Source organism: Trachemys scripta, chromosome 3 (assembly GCF_013100865.1).
Source record: "Trachemys scripta elegans isolate TJP31775 chromosome 3, CAS_Tse_1.0, whole genome shotgun sequence".
NCBI lineage: Eukaryota > Metazoa > Chordata > Testudines > Emydidae > Trachemys > Trachemys scripta.
In genome coordinates this window covers 16,374,597-16,397,758 of record NC_048300.1, presented here as the reverse complement: position 1 = coordinate 16,397,758, position 23,162 = coordinate 16,374,597, and the positions used below count along the sequence as shown (strand labels likewise).

General features: G+C 41.7%; 2 protein-coding genes across 4 annotated transcripts in view; one reads left to right on the top strand and one right to left on the bottom strand.

Moving 5' to 3' along the window:
- VPS54 (VPS54 subunit of GARP complex) overlaps positions 1 to 11,465 on the top strand; it is a 73,387-nt gene extending 61,922 nt beyond the window's left edge. The window contains exons 18-23 of the mRNA XM_034764198.1: positions 91 to 178; positions 1,014 to 1,135; positions 1,246 to 1,326; positions 5,797 to 5,904; positions 6,953 to 7,047; positions 10,279 to 11,465. Of these exons, the coding sequence (XP_034620089.1) occupies positions 91 to 178; positions 1,014 to 1,135; positions 1,246 to 1,326; positions 5,797 to 5,904; positions 6,953 to 7,047; positions 10,279 to 10,384 (600 nt within the window). The 3' untranslated portion in view covers positions 10,385 to 11,465. The remainder of the gene's footprint in view (positions 1 to 90; positions 179 to 1,013; positions 1,136 to 1,245; positions 1,327 to 5,796; positions 5,905 to 6,952; positions 7,048 to 10,278) is intronic.
- A 627-nt stretch (positions 11,466 to 12,092) lies between these two features.
- Positions 12,093 to 23,162, bottom strand: part of UGP2 (UDP-glucose pyrophosphorylase 2) — a 40,090-nt gene continuing 29,020 nt past the window's right edge. For all 3 annotated transcript variants that reach the window (XM_034764200.1, XM_034764199.1, XM_034764201.1), the window contains exons 5-10: positions 19,127 to 19,260; positions 18,081 to 18,378; positions 15,908 to 16,105; positions 15,442 to 15,684; positions 14,672 to 14,776; positions 12,093 to 12,433 (exon numbers count right to left, since the gene is read on the bottom strand). In XM_034764200.1, the coding sequence (XP_034620091.1) occupies positions 12,326 to 12,433; positions 14,672 to 14,776; positions 15,442 to 15,684; positions 15,908 to 16,105; positions 18,081 to 18,378; positions 19,127 to 19,260 (1,086 nt within the window). In that variant the 3' untranslated portion in view covers positions 12,093 to 12,325. The remainder of the gene's footprint in view (positions 12,434 to 14,671; positions 14,777 to 15,441; positions 15,685 to 15,907; positions 16,106 to 18,080; positions 18,379 to 19,126; positions 19,261 to 23,162) is intronic.

The window sequence follows — 23,162 nt, the reverse complement described above, 5'->3', positions numbered from 1 at the left end:
ATGGCATTTCTAAGGTACCTATCATTCCCATACTTCCCCTACATTACATATAGATCTTCAACTCTTACTTTTTTTTCCTCTTTCTGATAGTATTTCAACTCCAGAAGCTGCCAGCTAGTTCTCGGAGCAGGTGCATTGCAAGTTGTTGGTTTGAAAACAATAACTACAAAAAATTTAGGTATGGATTTCTACTGTTCAGATCTCATTCCTAAGTCTAATAAAACACTAAATATTCAGGATAAGCCATCTCCAAGTCGCAGTGCTCTGGAAAAGATGTGAAAAGATAAGAAGGGGTTACCATGATGTGTTTACTTTGAATATAGAATTTGTATAAGAGTCTATGAATTGTAGCATTGAAGAAATGTGCTGCAGTGTGTGTCAAATATGTTACTTGGAAGTAGAAGAAATCAATCTCTTAGCCAAACATGGTCTTCAGTCAAAATAAGTGACTTTGGAAGCTGGAATTACTTCTTCAATCGTGACCTTGTCACAGATGGGGTTGTTTGCTATTTGGAGTTTGAAATTTGGAATACACAATACTTCCATTTTGACAAGTAGCGGCATCCTGCCTATCTTAAATCAACCCCCGTGTTTCAGTTGAATATCGTACTCTCTGCTTCCTGTCCTAAGCTGTTGTGAAATGTTGCTGCGCTCTGTTAAATAGCTCCAGAGGAGACTGCATTTCACTGGTGGGTGAAAGGGTTTCTTTGTGTAGCTCCATATCCTACAGTCAGTCTTTACTTAGCTAAAACTCCCCTTCCCGTCAATGAATGAAGGACTGTGTGAGTTGGTACCCTCAATATAAAGTGGATCCTTGACCTGAATATAGTAATGTCACATGTTTGTATTTTCACAAATGACTTCGTAAACTTTCACTTCCAGTTTATCTTCTAGCTTGTTTCTGAGGGTTGGGTCTGTATTCTGTTTTTGAGCGAAGGTGCAGGCTGTACAAAATGACTATACTTGTATAATAATTGAGTGTTTTCTCCCTTCTCTTACTTCTGGGTTTACAGCTCTCTCTTCACGCTGCCTGCAGCTAATAGTACACTACATTCCTATTATCAGGGCTCATTTTGAAGCTCGACTGCAGCCTAAACAATTTAGCATGCTCAGGCATTTTGACCACATTACTAAGGTAATTCTTTGTGTATCTTCTAATTAAACTCTATATGTGCTTTCTCAATTGTGCTGTGAAGACTAGGAATGTCATTAGATGGTAAATAAAACCCTATTTTTCCATTACAGGATTATCATGACCACATAGCTGAAATTTCAGCAAAGCTTGTAGCCATCATGGATAGCTTATTTGACAAACTGTTATCGAAGGTAATGATTTATAGAAATAATTGTACTCCACACTGCATTTGGGTGTTTCATGATGTGCAGAATCTTAGACTAGATGTTTCAAACAAAGTCGACATTTTCCCTATCTAGGCATTGTTTAAACTGGTTTAAACCTATATACATAAGGCCCTATTGGGGAGGGATAGCTCAGTGGTTTGAGCATTGGCCTGCTAAACCCAGGGTTGTGAGTTCAATCCTTGAGGGGGACACTTGGGGATCTGGGGCAAAATCAGTACTTGGTCCTGCTAGTCAAGGCAGGGGGCTGGACTCGATGACCTTTCAAGGTCCCTTCCAGTTCTAGGAGATGGGATATCTCCATTAATTATTACTATGTTGGACTTAAGAAAATATACTCTTTAAGAGTCAATGCCTGTATGTCATTAACCTTTATAAAATCAGCATTGGTCATATCTTGAATCTCTTTTTGATGCAATAAATTGTTACACTTTCCTTGGTGCAGTAGCTACTGTGAATATAGTAGCTCCCGTGCTTTACCAAGATGCCTGGGTACTCTGGTTTCTTGGACGGTCTTACCCAGCTGAGGGCTGTTGTGGCTAGCATTTCCAGTCATGCTGCTGGCTCCCAATGCCATCCCTGAGAGCAACTCCTCTTTCCTGCTCTTCTGCAGTGAAGAGCCTGCATGCGGCTGCCTATAGAAGCAGCTGGAAGCAAGAAGGAGCCAGTGCCATGGGCACCCTAGGTGGAAAACTGATGAGCTATAGGAAATTGGCATGAGAGAAAGGATGGTCCAGTGGCTGGGCCACCAGCCTGGAGCTTGAGCGATCCGGGACTTATTCCATGCTCTTCCACGTGCTTCCTGTGTGACCTTGGGCAAGTCATTTAGTCGCCCTGTGCCACAGTTCCCTATCTGTAAAGTAGGGACAATAGCAGTGTCCTACCTCACAAAGGTGCTCTGAGGATAAATTCATTTAAGTCAGTGAGGTACTCAGGCACAGTGGTAATGGGGCTGTATAAGTACCTAAGATAGATAGATTGTATCTATTTGTTGAAATCAGTGTCAAGTGATCAGTTTAGCCAGGGGTGGCCAACCTGAGCCTGAGAAGGAGCCAGAAGGGGTGGAGTGGGAGCAGGGCCTGTGGCAGAGCCAGGGGTTGAGCAGTGAGCACCCTCCGGCACATTGGAAAGTCGGTGCCTGTAGCTCCAGCCCCGGAGTCAGTGCCTATACAAGGAGCCGCATATTAACTTCTGAAGAGCCACATGTGGCTCCGGAGCCACAGTTTGGTTAAACCTTTATGGGCCAGACTCTGCCGCCCTTACTCACAATGAGTAGTACTTGACTCTGCAAAGTGTTCCATTGGTCCCATTGGGCCTGCTGATGGTCTGAGGGACTTCTCAGCAATAGTAAAGGTGACAGAAGTGGGCTGTCAGTTTTGATAATTAAACTTACGTAAACCTTCAGCCTGTTTTATTTGTTTTTTAAAGCTGCTTCATAAGGAAATATTACCGTAGGAAAAAATGAACCTTTGAGTGACCAATTTGACTGGTTCGTGCAAATACATTTATTATAGAAACCACTTAAAGTTCAGACGTTCAGTGTCCAGTATGAAGTGGGTCGGGGAAATCTAGTTATGTGATTGGTTATCGGCACAATTACATGAACAGCGCCTACACTCTGTTTCAGAAACAGTAAAATACCGGGGACAGGGAGAATCTTTGGGAATATATTATGTTCTCCCTCTTCCTCCTTCCTTCCCTCCCACCACCTCCCCCCAACATTTTGTTAGGCTAGCAAGAATTGCTGCTGATGCGGAGTGTGGGGTCAGATTGCCACAGAGAGGGAATGGGAGAAGGGTTTATTTTTTTCCTGTCATATTACAACGTCTTTTCATTGATTAAATGTGTTTTAAAAGACCAACACCGGCCAGGTGACAAAGTCCAAAATAGTGTTCTAGCCACCAAAGACCAAATAAACTTCCAGTTTGTCAAATGTCTTCCCTGTCACTATTATTCTCATCTCTTGAAAATAAGTGTTTAACTCCTGGCCCCTTGAGTGGGAGGTGCACAACAACACACCCATAGTGCAGGGCTTGTCTGGATTGTGGCTAACATGCATGTGCCATGCCATCCTTCCATCTTCCCTGCCCACTCTTTCTCGTGAGCTGGCAGAAGATTTAAGCTGGCAAGATTCCTGCTCTCTGAAGCTCTTGAAGGTTAGGATTGTTTTCAATTTCGGCAGCCAGCAGGGAGAGGGGAAGAATATTATGACATGTGCTAGCTTGCCTACCTTACCAGTAAACCCAGTGCCTTTGGTTGTTTGGTGCCTAATAGAGCTGAGGATCTGGGATCTTAACATTACTGCTACTCTCCTCTTGGGTGAATGACCGTGAAAACATTGAAGGACTTCTTAAAACAGAAAATATGCAACAGCGAGGGGACAGGAGTATAGCTCATTAATTGTAGCCTTGTTTGCATTGCAGGGGAATGTGTCAGAGTCTCAAGGCTTGAGTACCCCATAAATAAAAGTAATCACTGGCTTTAAATGTATAAAGCTGAAAGAATGAGCAAGTCATTCTAATGGCAATGTTCTGGAGCTTGGCAGTGCGGTGTTAAGTGCGTTTAACAAAAATTAATATGGTCTAGAAATCACAGACTGAATGTTGGGTGACATGCTCCTCTTCACGAAACAATCAGCATGGTCCAGTGGACAGGGTACTAAACCGGGGCCCTGGAGCCCTCAGTTCTCTTGCTGGCTTTGCAGCTGACCTGCTGTGACCCGCAAACCATTTCATGCCCCCCTTCTCTTGTTTAGATTGAGAGCTCTTTGGGGCAGGGGCCTGTCTCTTACTCCATGTGTGTAACAGTGTCTAGAGCAATGGGCCCTGGTCTCAGTTGGGCTCTAGAGGCACTGGTGTGCCACCGTTCTGTTAGTTGTAGAGGTGCAGGTAGAAGACGAACAGGGGTACTGCATTAGTGAAAATGATATAGTCCCCTAAGATGCCATGGCTCTCTTTGAACCTGTACTTCTGTTGCCATTTGGATGCAGCAATAAAATCTCTGAGCCTGCTCCGGCGAGGTGTTGACCACGATAGAGGCTGGAAATGCTGAACAACTTGCAGGATTGCAACCCATGATACTTGGGCTGAACAGCCATATTCCACTTCACAGATACATACAATACAACACAACCATTTTAAAACCAGAAGACTGTAATTCAAGTCACTTGGAGCCCATTCCTGCAGATACTTCCATGTTTAGTACTCATTACCCTAAGTAGTCCAATTAGCCTTAGTGGTAATCAATCTTTAATAGGCCATGTTTGCAGGATCGGGCCCTTTGTTTCCAAGACTTAGTTCTCAGATACAATTAAGCTATCGGCTTTCCTTTTCCTCAGAACTTTATAGATAACGCCAATTTTTCTCTTTCAAGCAATGGCCAAGCAGAGTTCTCCAAATTCAGACCTATTGCAAGCAGCTGTAACTCCTTTTAGTTCAGCAATGTTTATAAATTAATAATAATCTTGAGTAATTCATCCATAGACCTCAAAGCTCTTTACTAATTAGAGTAAGTATCATGATCGCCTTTTCCGAGAAGGGGGGCTCTCTGGGGCCTAAACCTGCTTAAACCAGGCCTAGACTTGGAACCTACCCTTGGCCATGAAGTTACAGATCGAGCTTTTCTGAGGAAAGTATTGCAGCTAGGTCGTTGCTTTGAAAATCACAGTACGATCTTTCCTTCTAGGTGTGGGAACATAAGAATTTTGTTCCCTTGCAGCAAATCTCCTTTCAATAGCTTGTTTCTCAGATACCAGCCCTGATCAAGGAAAGGTACCTCTCATCTTATTCACCCCCGGTATTTTTCCTCATTCCTTAGCGTGAGTCCATACTGTCAGCGACTGACTTCAGCTGTATTTTTACGTGTTCTTTGGCACGTACAGTACTTGGTTTTCAGCAGCTTTCGTCTCTCCTTGTGTCAGAAACTTCCAGTTATGTGTTCTTGTAGCACTTGCTTGTTTTCTTTTTTCAAATATTTGTACCGGAATGAGAAGTGGTGCATACGTCATAGACGGAATTATTTCCTGTTACCTGTGGAGAGAAAGCACGTTCCAAAGGGGGAGATGGGACTAGTATAAGGCATGGCATATGCACATTTAACTGTCATGTTAATCATTCTCTCCCTAAAATATAACTGAAAGGTGTAATGTAAGCCAGCTAAAAATAATGAGCAGGAAGCAGCAATTAAAACTAACCAAGCCAAATGGATCAGGTGGGGGAAATGCTTCTTTGATCCCTGTTTGATTTAAATTGTCCTGTTGAATTATAAAATGTAAAGTGCCAATGATTCTATAATGCATGCTGCCCCTGGATCAATAACAGCTCTTAGACAATGATATCTGAAGGCCTAGCGGCATAGGAGGCAGCCAAGAACATTTTCCTTTTGACCATTTTCTAAAGATGTTGGAAAACAAGTGACCAATGTTGTCTTTATTACCAGTATGAGGTGAAAGCTCCTGTTCCTTCAGCCTGCTTCAGGAATATTTGTAAGCAAATGGCAAAGATGCATGAAGCTATATATGACCTCCTCCCTGAAGAGCAAACACAGGTGAGCATTTTAAGTTGCTTTGTAGCTATTGTAACACTTCCCTCATAAACACATGTCATTACCAGTACTTGGGACACTTTTTTGCTTTTCACAGACAAAAAAAATCTAGTGAATATAGTCATGTGTGGTGACCAACAAATGGGATTGCAAATACCATTGCAGTGAGTTCAGTTTGAATTGAATCTTTTTTCAGTTTTGGGAGGGGTCCTTTTTTGCAATATTTGCTCAACTCTAGCTCCCCAGGGCAAGACTAAGCTGCCTCACTTCCCTTTTGCATCAACCGTGTTCTTAATATCTAGATGTAGATATGCTGAATACAGGAGTTAGTGGTGAAATTCTACACAAGGGCAATAACATGGCTGTTGTATGTGGTCATGTTGAGAATCTCCCAGAATTATTACTGAAATCTACACTAGAACAGCCATTTTATGCAGCTGTCATACAATTCAAATTTAACTACAGCACTGGATTATTCATGTCACTAAATCTGCTATGAGCCCAGTCTTTTCTAGGTGTGCTCGTTATAATCTTAGGCTACAGTCAGTGCTTTTATAGATGGCCAGGAAGGACCATTCTGTCACCTAATGCATTGGATTGCAATCTGCCTCTTATGTTAATAAGAATTGTGCTAAAAAACCCATAGATGATAACTGATCCTTTTGTTTTATGTAAGGGTTACAGTACAAGAAAGATATTGTTTATTATTTTATAGCACCTACAAGTGTGCTGGCTGCCTCCTAGACAGAGAAGACAGGTCCCTGTCCCAAAGAGTTTACAATGTAAATACTGGACTTGATAGACAAGTGAGAATATACCATCCAACAGGAGCAGAGAGGTTGTGGAGGGAAAGACACATTATATAAAACATTAGTTTAGGCATGTACCCATCCTAAAGGTTCAAATGTTTGTACTTCATTAGTGTTAGCACACTTTTTTTGCTGGCAGTGCTACAGAAGAGAGTTTTGGGGAAGAATTATATGAATGAAGTGAAGCTCCTTATTCTGATGCTATTACACACAGGTTACTGGGTTTTATGGTTTTGTTGTAGATGTTGTTTTTAAGAATTAATGCAAGCTACAAACTTCATTTGAAGAGGCAGCTGGCCCACTTAACTGTAGTCAATGATGGAGGACCTCAGAATGGGTATGTATGGACACTTGTTTTAATACTAATTTCCACAGTAGCTACAATACTTAGTTATCTTAATAAATGTACCTACTGTAATCAAAATGCCACTGTACGCTGTATTTAGAATGGAAGATCTATTTGGAGCCCTGTTCTGCTAAAAGGTGCAACTTGAACAGGGCACTGCTTTTAGAGAAAATAGGGGAGGGAGAGTCTGGTGAGTAAAGAAAAGAATTGGGAGTCGGGAAATGTGGGTTATATTCCTTGCACTGTCACAGATTTGAGAGACCTTGGATGTGTTGTTTCGTCTGCCTGTGCCCATTTTCCCCCTTTTATAATGGTGACAATCATTATTTACCTCACAAGTCACGTGACACTTAAAGCACCTTGGAAACCTGAATTAATTCAGATGGGTGGCTGGAAGGTGCTAACTATTATCAGGAATTAGTGTTTTATCTGTGTATAGGGAGCTTCCCTACAGGAAATGTTTTTAAAGCAGAACCAGCATTAGGGCATTTTTCTCCATAAAGAATTCGGATTCTTTTTAAACAGAGCCTTTGCCAACAGGTCTCACATACTGCTTTTTTATCTCCCCCAAATATATTGGTAGGAATTACCATGCCTGATTAGATCAGTGATAGTTCTGCTGCAGTGTCTGGCCAGCACCAGATACTTCACAGAAAGGTGCAAAAACACCAAACAAAAAACCTCCTCGTGGACAATTATTGGATAATCTACCTATAGTGGAAGTTTCTCCCGAACTCCTTTTACAATTTTCTTCCTGAAACATGAGGGTTTATTCTTCTCTTTTTTTAATCCAGTCTAATGTATTGAGGATGTTTTTGTTACCCATATAAATATTTAATTCATTGGCTTCAATGATACATAGTTGCAGTGAATTCTATAGGCTAATTATGCTTTGTGTAAAGTATTTCATTAGATTGCTTTTTTAGATTTTAGAGTAGAAGCCGTGTTAGTCTGTATCCGCAAAAAGAACAGGAGTACTTGTGGCACCTTAGAGACTAACAAATTTATTAGAGCATAAGCTTTCGTGGACTACAGCCCACTTCTTCGGATGCATATAGAATGGAACGTATATTGAGGAGATATATATACACACATACAGAGAGCATAAACAGGTGGGAGTTGTCTTACCAACTCTGAGAGGCCAATTAAGTAAGAGAAAAAAAACTTTTGAAGTGATAATCAAGCTAGCCCAGTACAGACAGGTTGATAAGAAGTGTGAGAATACTTACAAGGGGGAGATAGAGAATCTGTTCATGCTCTCTGTATGTGTGTATATATATCTCCTCAATATACGTTCCATTCTATATGCATCCGAAGAAGTGGGCTGTAGTCCATGAAAGCTTATGCTCTAATAAATTTGTTAGTCTCTAAGGTGCCACAAGTACTCCTGTTTTTTTAGATTTGTTACTTTTCAATTTCATTGTATGTCCCTTTGTTCTCCTATGATAACAAGATTAATAGGAGTGCTATTCATTGTCTCCAACCAGTTTGATACTTTGTACACCACTCTTTTGTCCCCACTTATTCATCTCCTTTCCATCAATTAAACAATCCAACAGGAGTGCCATTCAGTAGTCCAAGCTTAATTGTCTTCCAGGTGAGGGTGTACCACTAATTTATTGACTGGCATTTTATCAGCATTCTCTCTCTCTCCTTCTTTATGCATCTTAAAATTGTGGTTGATGATTGCTGCTACTCACTAGAGCTGGCCAAAACTCTGGTATTTCAGCTCGCCTAGAGTTTTGGTATTTTTGAATTTACCTTTGTTCTGATTTGGAATGAAAGCAAATTTACCAAGTGTCCAGCCTCCCAGCAGTGCCTGAATATTTTGTTTCAGAAACACCAGAATATGTCCCTGAAACTAAGGGCTCGTCTTCACTATCTGCCAGGGTCGGCATCGATCTCTCGGGGATCGATTTATTGCGTCTCGTCGGGACGCGATAATCGATCCCCGAATCGACATGCATACTCCACCAGCCCAGGTAGGAGTAAGCGCTGTTGATGGGGGAGGTCGATTTGCCGCCGTCCTCACAGCGGGGTAAGTCGGATCAGATACGTCTAAATCAGCTACGCTATTCCCGTAGCTGAATTTGCGTATCTGAAATTGATTCCACCCCCCTCCCCCCGTAGTGTAGACGTAGCCTTAGTGTGAAACTTACATTCCTGTTAATATTACAGCTGCTGTTCAGTGGATAGCTGTAGGCAGGGCTCCTACCATAGAGTGGAAACCCTGCCAGAATTCCAGCTGTACAGAAAGGAAACCTGCCTGTGTTCTGGTGAAGGTTTTGTCAAATCTATTACAGATTTGGTGAATTTTTTTGGTTCAGTGAATTTCTGACTAGCTCTTACTGCTCACCCAGATACCAACATCTCAGCCTGTGTGGCTATATTTACTTTAGAACTCAGAAATGTGCATGAGTAGATTCATTAATGCACACTGACTTTAACCTGCCATGGTGCTTGGCCCATTCACTTAGCTTTGATAGGTCTTCCTGAAGTTCATAATCTTCTCCAGTCTAACTGCTCTAATTTTTACCTACAGATTTTTCCAAGTCACTTACCGTACATTTTAAAATCCAATTCTATTGTGAATGTTTGGACACGCCACTATTAATTTTACCATTTATTCTTAGCCAGTTTCTAATTCATGACAGGACTACAATACAACTCACCCCAATTAGTTCCCATGGTTGCCTCCTATGAGGAATGACATCAAATGCTTTTTGAAGTCTAGATTGTCAAGGAGTTCTGCTTTGTCTATTTTGTTGATGTGCTTAAAGAACAGATGAGGGAAGCATGATTGTTCCTTATTATATCAAGCTCCTCTCAGGGCTGCAATTCAGCCAGTTAATAGTGCACAGTACCGTAAGAGTCAGGATTTTTAGGCTGGGATTATCAAAGCGGCCTAAAAGGAGTTAATGTCCAATTTCCTTTGAGTTATCTGACACTAGATCTGTTTTAAACTGGGCAGAAAAGGAAAATGGAACCAGACATCTACCTAGACAAAGATATTAGTAACTTTATTGGTAAGTAGTATATTACTCCTGTGACCTAGGCAAATATTAATCCCTTTTATCCCAGTTCACAATTGCATAATGGAGAGGCATTAGTTACCTCAACACCCCAGAGATGGGTTCTGTTTGAACTGATGCGCTCAAATCAGATCCTGTTTCAATTAGTGCTTTAGCATGGGAATTATAACAAAAATCTATTTCACTGCAGATTGGTTACAGCAGATGTAGCTTTTTACACTGGAAACCTTCAAGCTTTGAGAGGCCTTAAAAATCTGGACCTAAACATGGCTGAGATCTGGGATCAGAAGAGGTGATAATCTACTGGAACGAGTCAGTTGATTCTAACCACCAAATGTCTTGCTTTCAAGAAGCTTGAGGTGAATATTTATGAGTGGAGTCCATGAGAGGATGCTATTATTTGGGGAAACTAGATTCAGAGTGACCTTTTGAGTGTCCTTCAGCAAGAAACAAGCGATCAGCTGTCTGTGCAATTTTTTTTCATTCTCTCTGGAAACAGACTCAGGTTTCTTTGGACCAAATCCAAACACACACATAGCTGTAACACAGCTGTAGTTGTCTAGAATGCTCTGTATATCTTTATATTAAAAAGATGCTTTGCATTTCCTCTAGTGCAATGAAATTCACATGGTGTCCCACCTTATTTAATGATGGTATAATATAAAATCTTGCAGTTGAACTCTGTAGAAAATGTTTTTCTCTATAAAACTGCTGTTCTAAAATTTATTTTTTTACAGATCTTTATAAGAAATAAATGGCTCAATTGCTTGCATGTAGAATTCAGATTTATTAGGGAGCAGATGTTTCAGGGTATTTCTTTCAGCTGGGCTCTGAACTGCCACCAGAAGATACAACTTTAGTCAACAGTATGTTCACTTAAGCCATTATCTATTGGATAGATTCTAAAATGATAATCATTAGTGCTGATAGAGACTTCACTGATACCAAACCAATGATGTAGCTCTGCCCATAGTTGCAAGATTGGCTTCCAATGTGGCTTCTGCCAATTACTCTACCCATCCCCTCTCCCACAATTTTAAAAAAGTGTAATTGAGTGCATACATTAAGAAAAGAGAGGTGGGGTAAAAAGAGTAGAATTAGGCTGCTATTGCCCTTATTACACTACTGCAGTGGATGGGAGAGGTGATGGCTGAAACTAGTTTAGGTTGATTGAATAATACTACCTTTTAAGTCTGGAAGTTGCCAGTACTAAGTAAAAGTGCCTGTGTATTTCACCTCCACAACTTTTTACCTAAACATAGTCTGAGTGCCTAACCTTGTAATGATTACATATGATGGAGTGGTCTACAGTGTTTGTGTGCCTATCTGTTAGCATAACAGATGTCATTGTCAATCAAAATAAAGCTATAAAAATCACCCTTGTTTTTAAAGACCAACTTTTTTAATGATACATATCAGTCTTATGCTAAACATAAAAAATAAGTTTTACAGGTAAATACTATAGAATTGAAAGAATGAACATCAGGACAGGGAACTGATCCTTATTTAGGACACCATGATTGAATAATATTAGCATAAGTACAATCAACATGTGATTTTACTGCAAAGGGGGCAGATTAAGGATGCAACAGAAAACATACACTAGATGCATTTTAAAAAAATATTAGATTCTTTGGGTAAATTTAGAACACTTTATTCCAGCTTGAGTACAAGATCATGACGACAACCTTACCTCTGTGTTTGTTAGGAATACATTTGTGATAGTATAGCTTAACTATTAACCTAGTCACTTCACACCATGTAAGTTAAGTATGATTTGTGAACAAACAGAATTTCTAACATTCTATTTCACTTAGTAGCAGTAGAGAAACATTTAATCATCATACCTGTCATTTGCACTTCATAAAAAAATTACATGAAGGAGCTAACCATCTGTTGCTTCACAGCTTTTGAATTGCTTGTAACTGCAAAAATAAACTATTGACTATCAGAGGCAAACCTCTTAACTTCTTATAGAGAAGTTCTGTCCATCTTGTCTCAAGACCAACAGTATTGCACTTTAAGGTTATATTAACTGAGTTACAGACTCCTCGAAAAGACGAAAGCATTTGCACTGTGTTCAGTTAAAAAGAAGCACAGAAAGCTATTTACAATTAATACTGCAGGGTACAGGGAGTAGATGACAAAACATAGGCCTTGTGTGCCACTTATTTTAAGGTCTACAAGTTCTTCCATCATAAGGTTGTTTTAACAGGATCTACAAACTGAACATTGACTCAGTGGTCCAGGATCCTAAGATTGCCAGATACAATTTTGTTCTCTAATACTGCTCCAGGCGGGATGTCAATCCGGTCACCGTGATTTGCAATGATGATAACTGTTCCCTAGATTAAAAAAGAAAAAGGCACATTGAGGTCCATTTAAAAACAGACTATAAGCATCTATAAGCAAGCAAGGCTTCTCAGGTTAACTGTGCCACGAAACACCTAGCCGCCTGGCTAAGCTGTGTTGTACTGGGCTGTCATCCACATCTTATTTTCTCAGACAATAGAGTGGGAGAGTAAGCTTAGTACAATCGCTTTTTAAACGTTGTCTAACAAATTTAACAGGAGATAATAAAACCTTTTCACTAACTACGCAACTTGTTTGGTGAGTAGAATTTCACTCCCATTTAAGTTCTATTATGGGCAGAGAGATCCTTATTCAAAGGATCTGCTTCCTGTGTGTATTCTGAGTCATACCTGCCTACTTAAAGGTTGAGCAAATTTTCCGCTTACTCCGTGTCACACCCCAGAGCCACTTCAGAGAGTGCACTGAACCCACACCTCAGACAACTGGTAACTAAAGGCTATCCCAAGAGATGGCGAATACCTATAACTCCCACTGACTTCAACAGCAGCTACCAAGAGCTCAGCACCTCCTGACTAGAATACAAGTTCTACTTCCACAATTGTTTACTGCTAATACATGGGCAGAAAAACAGTGAGTGAGTTTGAGGTTTGCAAGTATGCTCACGTGTGGAAATCAGAGAGACAAATCTAGAACCTTTGACTAGAGGGGAGAGGAAGACTGGTCCAGCAGTTAGGGCACTAGCATAGGTGTCTGCCAGACTTCCCATGAGCTCTTGGGTTAAGTCTCTGTGCCGCTGTACTCCATCTGTAAATTGGAAGTTATATAGTGCTCCTCTACCTCAGAGATGGTGAAATACTTATACTAGAGTAAGGGGGAGCAGACAAGTGTCTTAGCTGCTTAGTTTGCAAAACACTTTGTAGATAAAAATGTTAACTACAGTAACTCCTCGCTTAATGTTGTAGTTATGTTCCTGAAAAATGTGACTTTAAGCGAAATGATGTTAAGCAAATCCAATTTCCTAAATAAGAATTAATGTAAATGGGGCTGAGAGGGGTTAGTTATGTTCCTGAAAAATGTGACTTTAAGCGAAATGATGTTAAGCAAATCCAATTTCCTAAATAAGAATTAATGTAAATGGGGCTGAGAGGGGTTAGGTTCCAGGGAAATTTTTTTCAACGGACAAAAAAGACTTTATATAATACACACATATACACACACTGTATAAATTTTAAACAGTTTAACACAGCAATTATGATTGTGAAGCTTAGTTGAGGTGGTGGAGTCAGAGGGTGGGATATTTCCCAGGGAATGCCTTGCTGGTAAATGATGATCTAGCACTCGGCTGAGTCCTCAAGGGTTAACACATTGTTGTTAATGTAGCCTCACACTCTACAAAGCAACACAAATGGAGGGAGGGGAGACAGCATGGCAGACAGAGACACACACCCTGTGTGAGAGACACAGATGTGCATCGCCCCTTTAACTACACTGACCCCACTCTAAGTACATTGCCTTTTTAAGTAGATCAGCAAGTTGAGACAGCAGCTGCTGCCAGCAAGCTCCCTCCATCCTGAGCCCTGTCATGTCCCCCATCCCTCCCCATGGAGATGGGGCAAGCGGGGGGGGGAGGGGACCACCATGGATTAACCCCCCTCTTTCCCCACTCTCCGCACAGCAAGCAGGAGGCTCCCAGGAGCAGCTCCAAGGCAGAAGGCAGGAGCAGCACATGGCAGTGGGGGGAGGGACAGCTGAACTGCAGTCAATTGCTAGCCTGCTGGGCAGCAGCTGCCCAGGGAACTTAGGGGGGTGAGGAGCTGATAGGGGGCTGGCAGTCCATCCTGGGTCCAAGCCCCCACCAGCTAGCTCCAACGGGCTGCTCTTCCTGCAAGCAGTGGACAAAACAGGCAGCTGCCAAACGACATTATAAGGGAGCATTGCACAACTTTAAACGAGCATGTTCTCTAATCAGCAACATAACAACGAAACGTTAACTGGGATGACTAAGTGAGGAGTTACTGTATTAGTTATTGTTTCAATATGCTACTTATATTGGTATGAAGGTGTCAAGGTACATTAGCCTCTGCAGCCACTGGACCAGTTTCTAATTCAGAATATGGATGGTTATGCCACAGTCAAGTTTTCCATGAGATACTTTACCCATGCACGTTATTTTGTGATAAAAATGTAGATGGACTCAACTCTTATCTATGCCACTCTGACAAAATAGAATTTTATCATTTTACCCAAGTCAGCCTCATTCACATACACACCTTTAATGCAACGTTCTTGCCAAATGTAACATCACCCGAAACCGTGAGATGATCCAGTTCAAGCATATCTGGTATACTTTCAAACCTACTCAGGTAATCTTGAACCTTTTCAAAAAACAAAACCAGCAATAGTTTAGAGGATGCATTTGCTTATGTATTTTTTCCCCAAAACTAAGGGTTTAATCCTAGAAGAAAGTATTGAAACAAGTTACAAAAGGATGAGACTAAAGCTAAATGTAAAGTGTATAAATACAGCAGGATTAACAATCCTTCAATAATTTATTTTGTGAATGAAGAGTTCCTATCCCTATTCTAGGAAACTAGCTCCAAAATCTGTTCTTGAATCTACATCAAACAGAACCACAAGTCACCAACTATCCCCATGATAGCAGTGAGAGCTAATTTCAACATAAAGTTATGGGAAACTAATTATGGACAACAGTAACAGTAATACACTCTGTCTAGAAATTAGGCAGTTTTTAAAGAAAACCTGAACTTTAGAATGGACAAAACACTACCCTCATCTTTACTATCCCCAAGTAAAAAGGATAAGGAAGTATGAGATAGCTATTATAAGGCTGTGAATATTCAGATGTTTGAATGCAGCTATTATTTCATGACTCAATGGAGCAGTCATAATTTGCATAGTTGGAAGTAATTAAAGTAACTGTCCTTGTAACCTAGTCTCCTCTTACTGGTATGTTAACATATGAAGGACATCAGTGTTTACAGTCTTTTCTTGTGAAAAATATGTAACTATGAGGGTTTACCTTGGTGAAAGAGCTTCCCAGTTTGACCAGAGGTACAGTTGGAAATTCACGTTTCTCACTCATAGTTAAGGATCCAGCATTAAGGCTATACAAGTTGGACATCACAAGCAGGAGATCTGATGTGGTCTTGACAGGCAGAAAACGACTACGAGGTACATTTATCCCCAAAGAATTCTCAAAACTTTTAACAGCAGCACCAACTGCAGTCTCCAGCTGAATAACATTTAAACCTCCATCCAAAGTCTGAAAAAGAAAGTTGTAGCATGAACATGACCAGACAAACAAATAACTTGTTCACCATCAGACCTTTAAATAGTCAAAAGCACTAACATTGGTTTAAAAGGGGACAGTTATGCAGAATATAAAGACATTCGGGAAACAAAGGTGAAGTTGGAGAAGTTAGCACAGTCGGACACCTCTGCACAGTCTCTGCTGTTTCCCCTTTGAAGTCCTGTCATGAGCTTACCTTTGGATTAACGATGATCTCCATATCAATAGCGTTTTGCTCTTGCAGTCGTTTAATGGCAGGCAAAGAAATCCACAAGTTGTTTGTATTGAATATTTTGAATTTTGACACAGACTTGAATTCATCAACATGTGCTTTTGGAACCTGAGCTATTTCTACCAGTCTCAGTTTGTTATCATATTGCGTGAGTGTACCACCCTGCAAAGGCAGAACAGATCTAAGTACTGTAATATATGGAACAGCATGCTACACGTACATATAAAATCTTTATAATGGCATGCAATATATATCTTCTTAAAACACTGAAGTGAGGTGCAGGTGGAAGTATTTTGCCTATCACATTCCAATACCAAATACCTAATCTTAGGGCTTGTCTACACTTACATTTTATGGCGCTCTAACCCCCTGAGCGCAGCAAGTCTGAGCGCTTTAAAGCGCTAGTGTAGACAGGCTCTGCGTGCTGGGAGCCGTGTTCCCAGCACTTGGAGCTAATCCCCTCATGGAGGTGGATTACCAGGAGCACTGGGAGAGCTCTCTCCCAGCACTCACAGGCGACCACACTCACACTTCCAAGTGCTGCCACAGGAGCGTTCCCGCGACAGCGCTTTGAAGTTTCCAATGTAGCCATGCCCTTATATAAAACTTGTTTAACTTATGATAGAAACTGACAGCATTGTTTATGCCAGTTATTGATATTGGAAAACACTAAGTTTTTTACGAAGCATTTAAATAGCTGTTATCTACAGTTGCTCTAGACAGGTGCTTTGGAAAATTTTATTCACTAAGTGACTTAGGTGCCTAAATCACCTAAGCACTTATGGAAAGTTTTAGTCAATTTAAAAGTCACCTTTAGCTTGTGATGGATAATTAAACAATGGAGAATTCTATAAGGTTACATGTCAGGATCTAAATCAGGGGTCGGCAACATTTGGCACGCAGCTCGCCAGGGTAAGCACCCTGGTGGGCCGGGCCAGTTTATTTATCTGCTGACGCGGCAGGTTCAGCCGATCGCGGCCCCCACTGGCCGCAGTTTGCCGTTCCGGGCCAATGGGGGCGGCGGGAAGCCGCAGCCAGCACATCCCTCGCCTGCGCCGCTTCTCGCCGCCCCCATTGGCCCGGAACAGCGAACCGCGGCCAGTGGGGGCCGCGATTGGCCGAACCTGCCACGTCAGCAGGTAAATAAACTGGCCCGGCCCGCCAGGGTGCTTACCCTGGCGACCCGCGTGCCAAACATTACCGACCCCTGATCTAAATTAAACCTTTTCACAAAAGAAAATTCAAAAGTTATGGTTGAAATAGAAGATAGTCAGCTGACTATGTACTGTAGGTTATGTGGCACTTACTACAGTATCAGTTAACTTTCCCCATGAGGCTTCAAAGGATAAAAAGCCCTGATCTTACATTACATTTCCTTCCTTTTATGGGTTGAATCAGATCCTTTACAATAATATCAGATGAATGGGACACTAGCAGTATTTTTCATGGTTAAAGAACATGGGACAAGACCCTTACAGGTGGTGGTACAAATCACTATGTGATAAAAATGCTTACAGCATGTACCAAACATGTCATTGCTTTGGTTTAAATGTTGGCCAACAATTAGCCAGAGACCCCGGTTTCACCACCTGAAACTGGTCAGGGCAGGATGCTGGGTCAAGACTGCCAGAAATTTAGGCTATAGAGCATTATATATTGTAGTTTTAAAATACAGCAGTGGGTTAGGCAGTCCTGAACTAGCAAGAGAGGCTACTACTGTAGCATGATGGTTCTCAGCTTCTTCCATATTAAGACTCTTAGATGTTGCTATATGGGAAGGGTGTCATGACCCCCAGGTTGAAAATCCATGTGGCCTATACAATAGGCTGTCCTGTCTAGTAGTTCAAGCCCAGGAGATGTATATATTTTTTTTAATACTTGCATACGACTGACCAAATCAGCATGCTATACGGCACTCCACGCCACAAAACTCTAAATAATGTCATAAAACCTGCTGACTTTACATCTCTTTTTCAAGTTAGATGTACAGCTGACTGTTGGGTTCAGGTATGTAAGCCTTAAAGATATTTGAGGTGATATTTAACATCTGGTTGAAACTACTGATCCAAAAGAAAATGAGACTAAAATTTGCTAAGTCAGTGAGTGGATGAATTGACTTGAACAAATATATTTTTACCTTAACATCTGCCCGGGTTTTATTTGTGACCTCCATGACAAATTCACAACATTTTCCATTTGGTGGATTCATAAGATGGTTAAGAATGTAAAGATCCACGGTTGCTCCCAAGTTATCTATATTGGACACAAAAATGTACTCTTTCCCCTCTCCTATAAGTGTGTCAAGCAGACCAGAGTTATAGAAACTGGAGTAGATATCGCCGTGACCTGGGGGATACCACGCCTCAGTATTCTCTCCTGAATAAGATACGTCCTTGGCTATTGGCAGTAGAGACTCTTTATTAATTCTAGGATACCTGCAAAATGACAATTATTAGAGCTCATCCATGTTAAATACTGATACAGACCTTAGTGCAGTAGTAATGCAGTCACATGGGATACTCCAGACTTGGTGTGGCTTTAAAATTATTACTTCTTAGGCCAGTTAATCAGATACACAGAAACTGGAGGAGACTGTGTGTGTTCATACTTGGATATCGGGGCAGAAACTGCAAGTTAATATTTAATTAAGTATGAACTTAAATGAATCATCTCTTTGAAGCCAGAGGTAATGCAGTTTCTTCCTCCACAAGGGTTCAGAACATGTTATATGCAGTCACTGGAACCTAGGAATTCACTTTTTAAAAAGCAGGACCCTCCCGAATCTCCCATGACCAATTCAGGGCAAACTTTGTTGGTGGTCAGCCTACAAATCACTCTACACCTGCTTCCGACAGCCCCAACCCTGTGGTTTCACAGCCAAGACAGTTCAGAATTCAAATCCCACGTTCCTGCATTCCACTGCAAGTCTGATCTCGGAACACAGATCTCTTTCATCCATTTATTTTTAGTTATTAATTTTATCTGGCTGTTCTTGGGCCTTCTCACTTTTTAAACTTCCAAAAAGGCCCGTTTAAAGAGGTAGAACATGAAAGTATGTCACTATTAATACTCAATAATATTTAATCTGTCTGAAAACTCTAACAAAAATATTTAATATGCACAACACGGAAGAGTTTGCTTGTTTCTTTTACCCCAAACAGAAAAAAAAAAAAAATCTGATACCTGCTTTGATTAAAAGTATATATTTTCACACGACTGTGGCTGTACTTCTGCAAGATTTTCTTTGTGTCCTCATCAGTGTTAAAGGAGTTCATTAGAACAAGAGGAACATCTGTGTTGTAGGTTTTGTTTAGATGCTGAGGAGAAAAAAGATCATATTCAGCAAGAGTTACTGGGTTTTATTTCTGCCACCTAAACAATGAGACTTTAGATACTATTTGCAGACTGTGTCAAACAATGGTTATGAAAAAAAGCTCTTAAAAATATTTAGACAAATGTGACAGTTAACTAAAGACAATCTTCATAGCTACAGAAGTATTTATGATGAAACAACAATAGTTATTGAAGGTCTAAATTAAATGTGCAAGCGCACACACAAATCATTCAGAGCTAACACAACAATTGAGTTTTTAATTCTTCAGTTCTAACTGGACAGTGCATCAGATAGACTAATGCATACAAGATGTGCCACAAAACGGTTATGTTGAAGGGACTCTTAGCTTTCTTTGAATTTCAGACATACATACACCCAGAAAACCATTTGTCCTTCCGGACGATATTTTATCCCAACAGGCAATTTAAAGCTTTTACAATCCACTCTGTATTTAGGATTCTTTATAAATGGATTACAATCTCCTACCCACAACTGCTTTGAAGCTTTTTTTGGCAGATTGATGACATGATCAACAGTACAGAGCAGTTAGGATGTTATGGTATTGGTTATAGGGGGAAGGATAGCTCAGTGGTTTGAGCATTGGCCAGAGTCGTGAGTTCAATCTTTGAGGGGGCCATTTAGAGATCTGGGGCAAAAATCTGTCAGGGACAGTACTTGGTCCTGCTGTGAAGGCAGGGGACTGGACTCTATGATCTTTCAAGGTCCCTTCCAGTTCTATGAGATAGGTATATCTCCATATTATTATTATTATTATGTTATTCAGGAATTGGTTAAAAACAGTTGAAAAATGGTGCGAGTAGATGTATAATCCCCACATTGGTTAACCATGGGTTATAACAGGAGACTGAACCCAGTTAGGCCACTGGCTGGCACCTGAAGGTATTAGGCATAACATGATAAACCCAGCTGGGGAGGAGCTGGGTCTTTATGAAGGAGAGAACGTAGGGCAATGGCAGGAGGAGAACCAAGAATGAGTGAGATAGGTGAAGACTGAGAGACTTGGAACCGGGACTAGAGGATCCTGAAGCAGCGAAGCCCAAAAGCAGTATAGTAAAGCCTAACGGGACTTTGGAGAAGAGTTCCAGGAAGGGAGAAGCTCCTGTAGCAGGCCAATGAGGAGGGAGGATTCCAGGCAGAAAGCTCTGGGAGGCAGCATTCTGAAATGAGAATGAGAAAGAACTCCGCAGACATTAGGCTGAACCCCAGCAGGAGGCCGTGAGGAAGGAGGGCATGGGACCTGAAAAGGAAGCCCAGGAAGCTGAGGATATCAGGGAAGGCCGCTAGAGGCAAGGAAAACCCTGGGTACAGAGAGAAAAGCTGAAGGCTAGAGGAGATGTTGATTCTCACTGTTGTGGGCCCAAAAGAGGGTTCAATATGGAGCTGAGATTGAGAAGGAGAGGTTCTCAATATGGCAGTCAAGTGGGATTAGAAGTACTTGAGCTGTGTTTTCTTTGCGTGGTCTACGCTGAAGATCCCACATTAGGGCTCTGTTTTAGAAACTCCCAAACAGAGGGGTGGAAGAAACTGGAACTTTGGGTATGGTTTCATGTGGACTTGTTCCACCTGGGGTAGGGGTGGGGTTGTAACTCAACCATGACTTGGACAGAGGGCTGAGTTGCAAGAAGAGGCAGACCACCTCCAAACTGGCATGACCATCGGCAGGGGGTACTAGACAGGAAGAGCTGCTACACCATGTCCAGCCATGAGGGGGCGCGCATACAAAGTCTCCAACTTTCTATCTATGGAGAATAGTTAAGGTTAAGATTTTGGCACAGGGATTTTTATTAAGATTCATGGGCAGGATGCAGGCAATAAACCATAAGTCACGGAAGCCAGAGCCTTGCATGGGGGGGCGGGGGGGGGGGCCTGGCAGCCAGAGCCCTGCTACCCGGGGCTAAAGCCACAGATGTCTGTTAAAGTCACGGAATCTGTGGCCTCCGTGACCAAATCATATCCTTAATGATTGTCTAACGTAGACAGAGCACACAGTATAAAGTATTAAAAAATTCAGAACCCAAAATGAAGTGGCCCCTCTCTTAACTATATGAAGGGTGATAATGGACATTATTCTACTGCAATAAGGGGTGAATCAAATCAGCTTCATTGGGACTGTTCTGGAAAGAAGAATATTCACGCCAGATATGGTTTGAGGCACTCACTTGTGTAATTTTTAACTGCTGATACATTCAAAAAGGTGTGGGCACATTCTCAGTGTCTTTAACCCTACTCTGTGTGTTAGGATCTATTAAAATAATCTTAAAAGTGATTAAAAGACAAGTTTTGTAATATGCTTCTTGCCATGGATCTCCAAGAACTTCTCTTAAGTGCAGCTTTCATGTCAGCAACAGAGCAGCTATTAAGAACTTAAGTTTCCAAACGTGAGTGTGTGGGGGTGGGGGGAGAAGAGACCAAAAAGTGGGCACATTAACCTCCATCTCAACAAAGACTCTTAAAAGAGAACACCCAAAGCATCCTCTTGGATATCACACTGAATGCAAGAATTGGGCACAAGACTAAATCTTTGTATGGGACTGCAGCTCACCTTCCTAGCTCTTGGGGAAAGTACCACCAGACACACCAATATATGTACTCCAAACTAAAATACTTTGGTAAGCACCTAAAACTAGAAAACTGTGTGAGGAAACTAGGGCAAGCCAATATCCTACTCTTTCATGGCCATCTTACTTATCTCCTGTAAGAAGAATTAAGTAGCACTGTAAATGTAAAGAGGTAAATCTATAACAGCCAAAATGCCCTCCCAAAACCTGCAAGTTTTCACTTGCTTTTCGGAGGAATAAATGCCAATCACTTCTAAAATCTGGAGTTTACTGAGAAGAGAGTATTACTTGGAGTGATGCTAAAAACATTTGGTGTGGCAAGAGGGAGGGTTAAACTTAGAGAAAACAAAGCTTTTAAAGCTACTCTTGGGACTCAGATCGGGGGGGGGGGGGGGGATCAAACGTGTACCTGGGATTTTGCTGCTTAAGGCCCTGTTAAACTCTGCAGTTTGATCCATGGTACTTTAGAAGTACAAGCACTGTCTGGGTTAGCCTGCATGCTGATTTAACCTTGTCCAGAATTGTGTGAACCAGCAGTTCTCAAACTTTAGCAACCTGAGGACCCCCATTTTGATTTTAAAATTTTGGGGGAGCCCCAACACCCACGCTCAGCCCCAGGCCAAATCTCGAGTCCGCCCCAGGCCCCACCCCAGGCCACCCCTTCCCCCACTCACTCCCCCTTACCCTCACTCACTTTCACCAGGCTGGGGCAGAGGGTTGGGATGCAGGAGGGGGTCTAAGCTCTGGGAGGGAGTTTGGGTGCAGGCTCAGGGAGAGCGTTTGGGTGTGGATGGGAGTTCCAGGGACGGCACAGAACCAGGGCAGGCAGGGAACCTTAGCTCCACTGCGCCGCTGGACTTTTAGCACCTAAAATCTCCCGGTTTGGCTTCAGTAGCCTTCAGGAGATAGAGGGAGGCGGAGGAGTTGAGGGAGGAAGGGGGAGCGGTTGATCAGTGGGGTCTGCAGACCCCAGTTTGAGAAATGCTGGTGTAATTCAATTATTCAAGGTTCTCCACCTATTCCATCCACATAACATATGCGATACTTTATTTTTATCCTCTTTTCAGTGCAATTCCCTGCATCCCAGCGAGTTGCGGGTCTTCCATTGCCCTGCCTATCTTCTTTTGGGAAGCTTCCATCATAGTCACAATCTAAGGACCATATGGGATTCCCTACCATCTCTGTTAATGCTGCTACTTACTCAGCCATGATGGGAGTGGCCGTGTGCATCACTACTAAGTAGTGCTCACAATCCCACCCCGGTGCAATAACTCTCAGCACTCCCAATCGCTAGTGACAGAGAGCA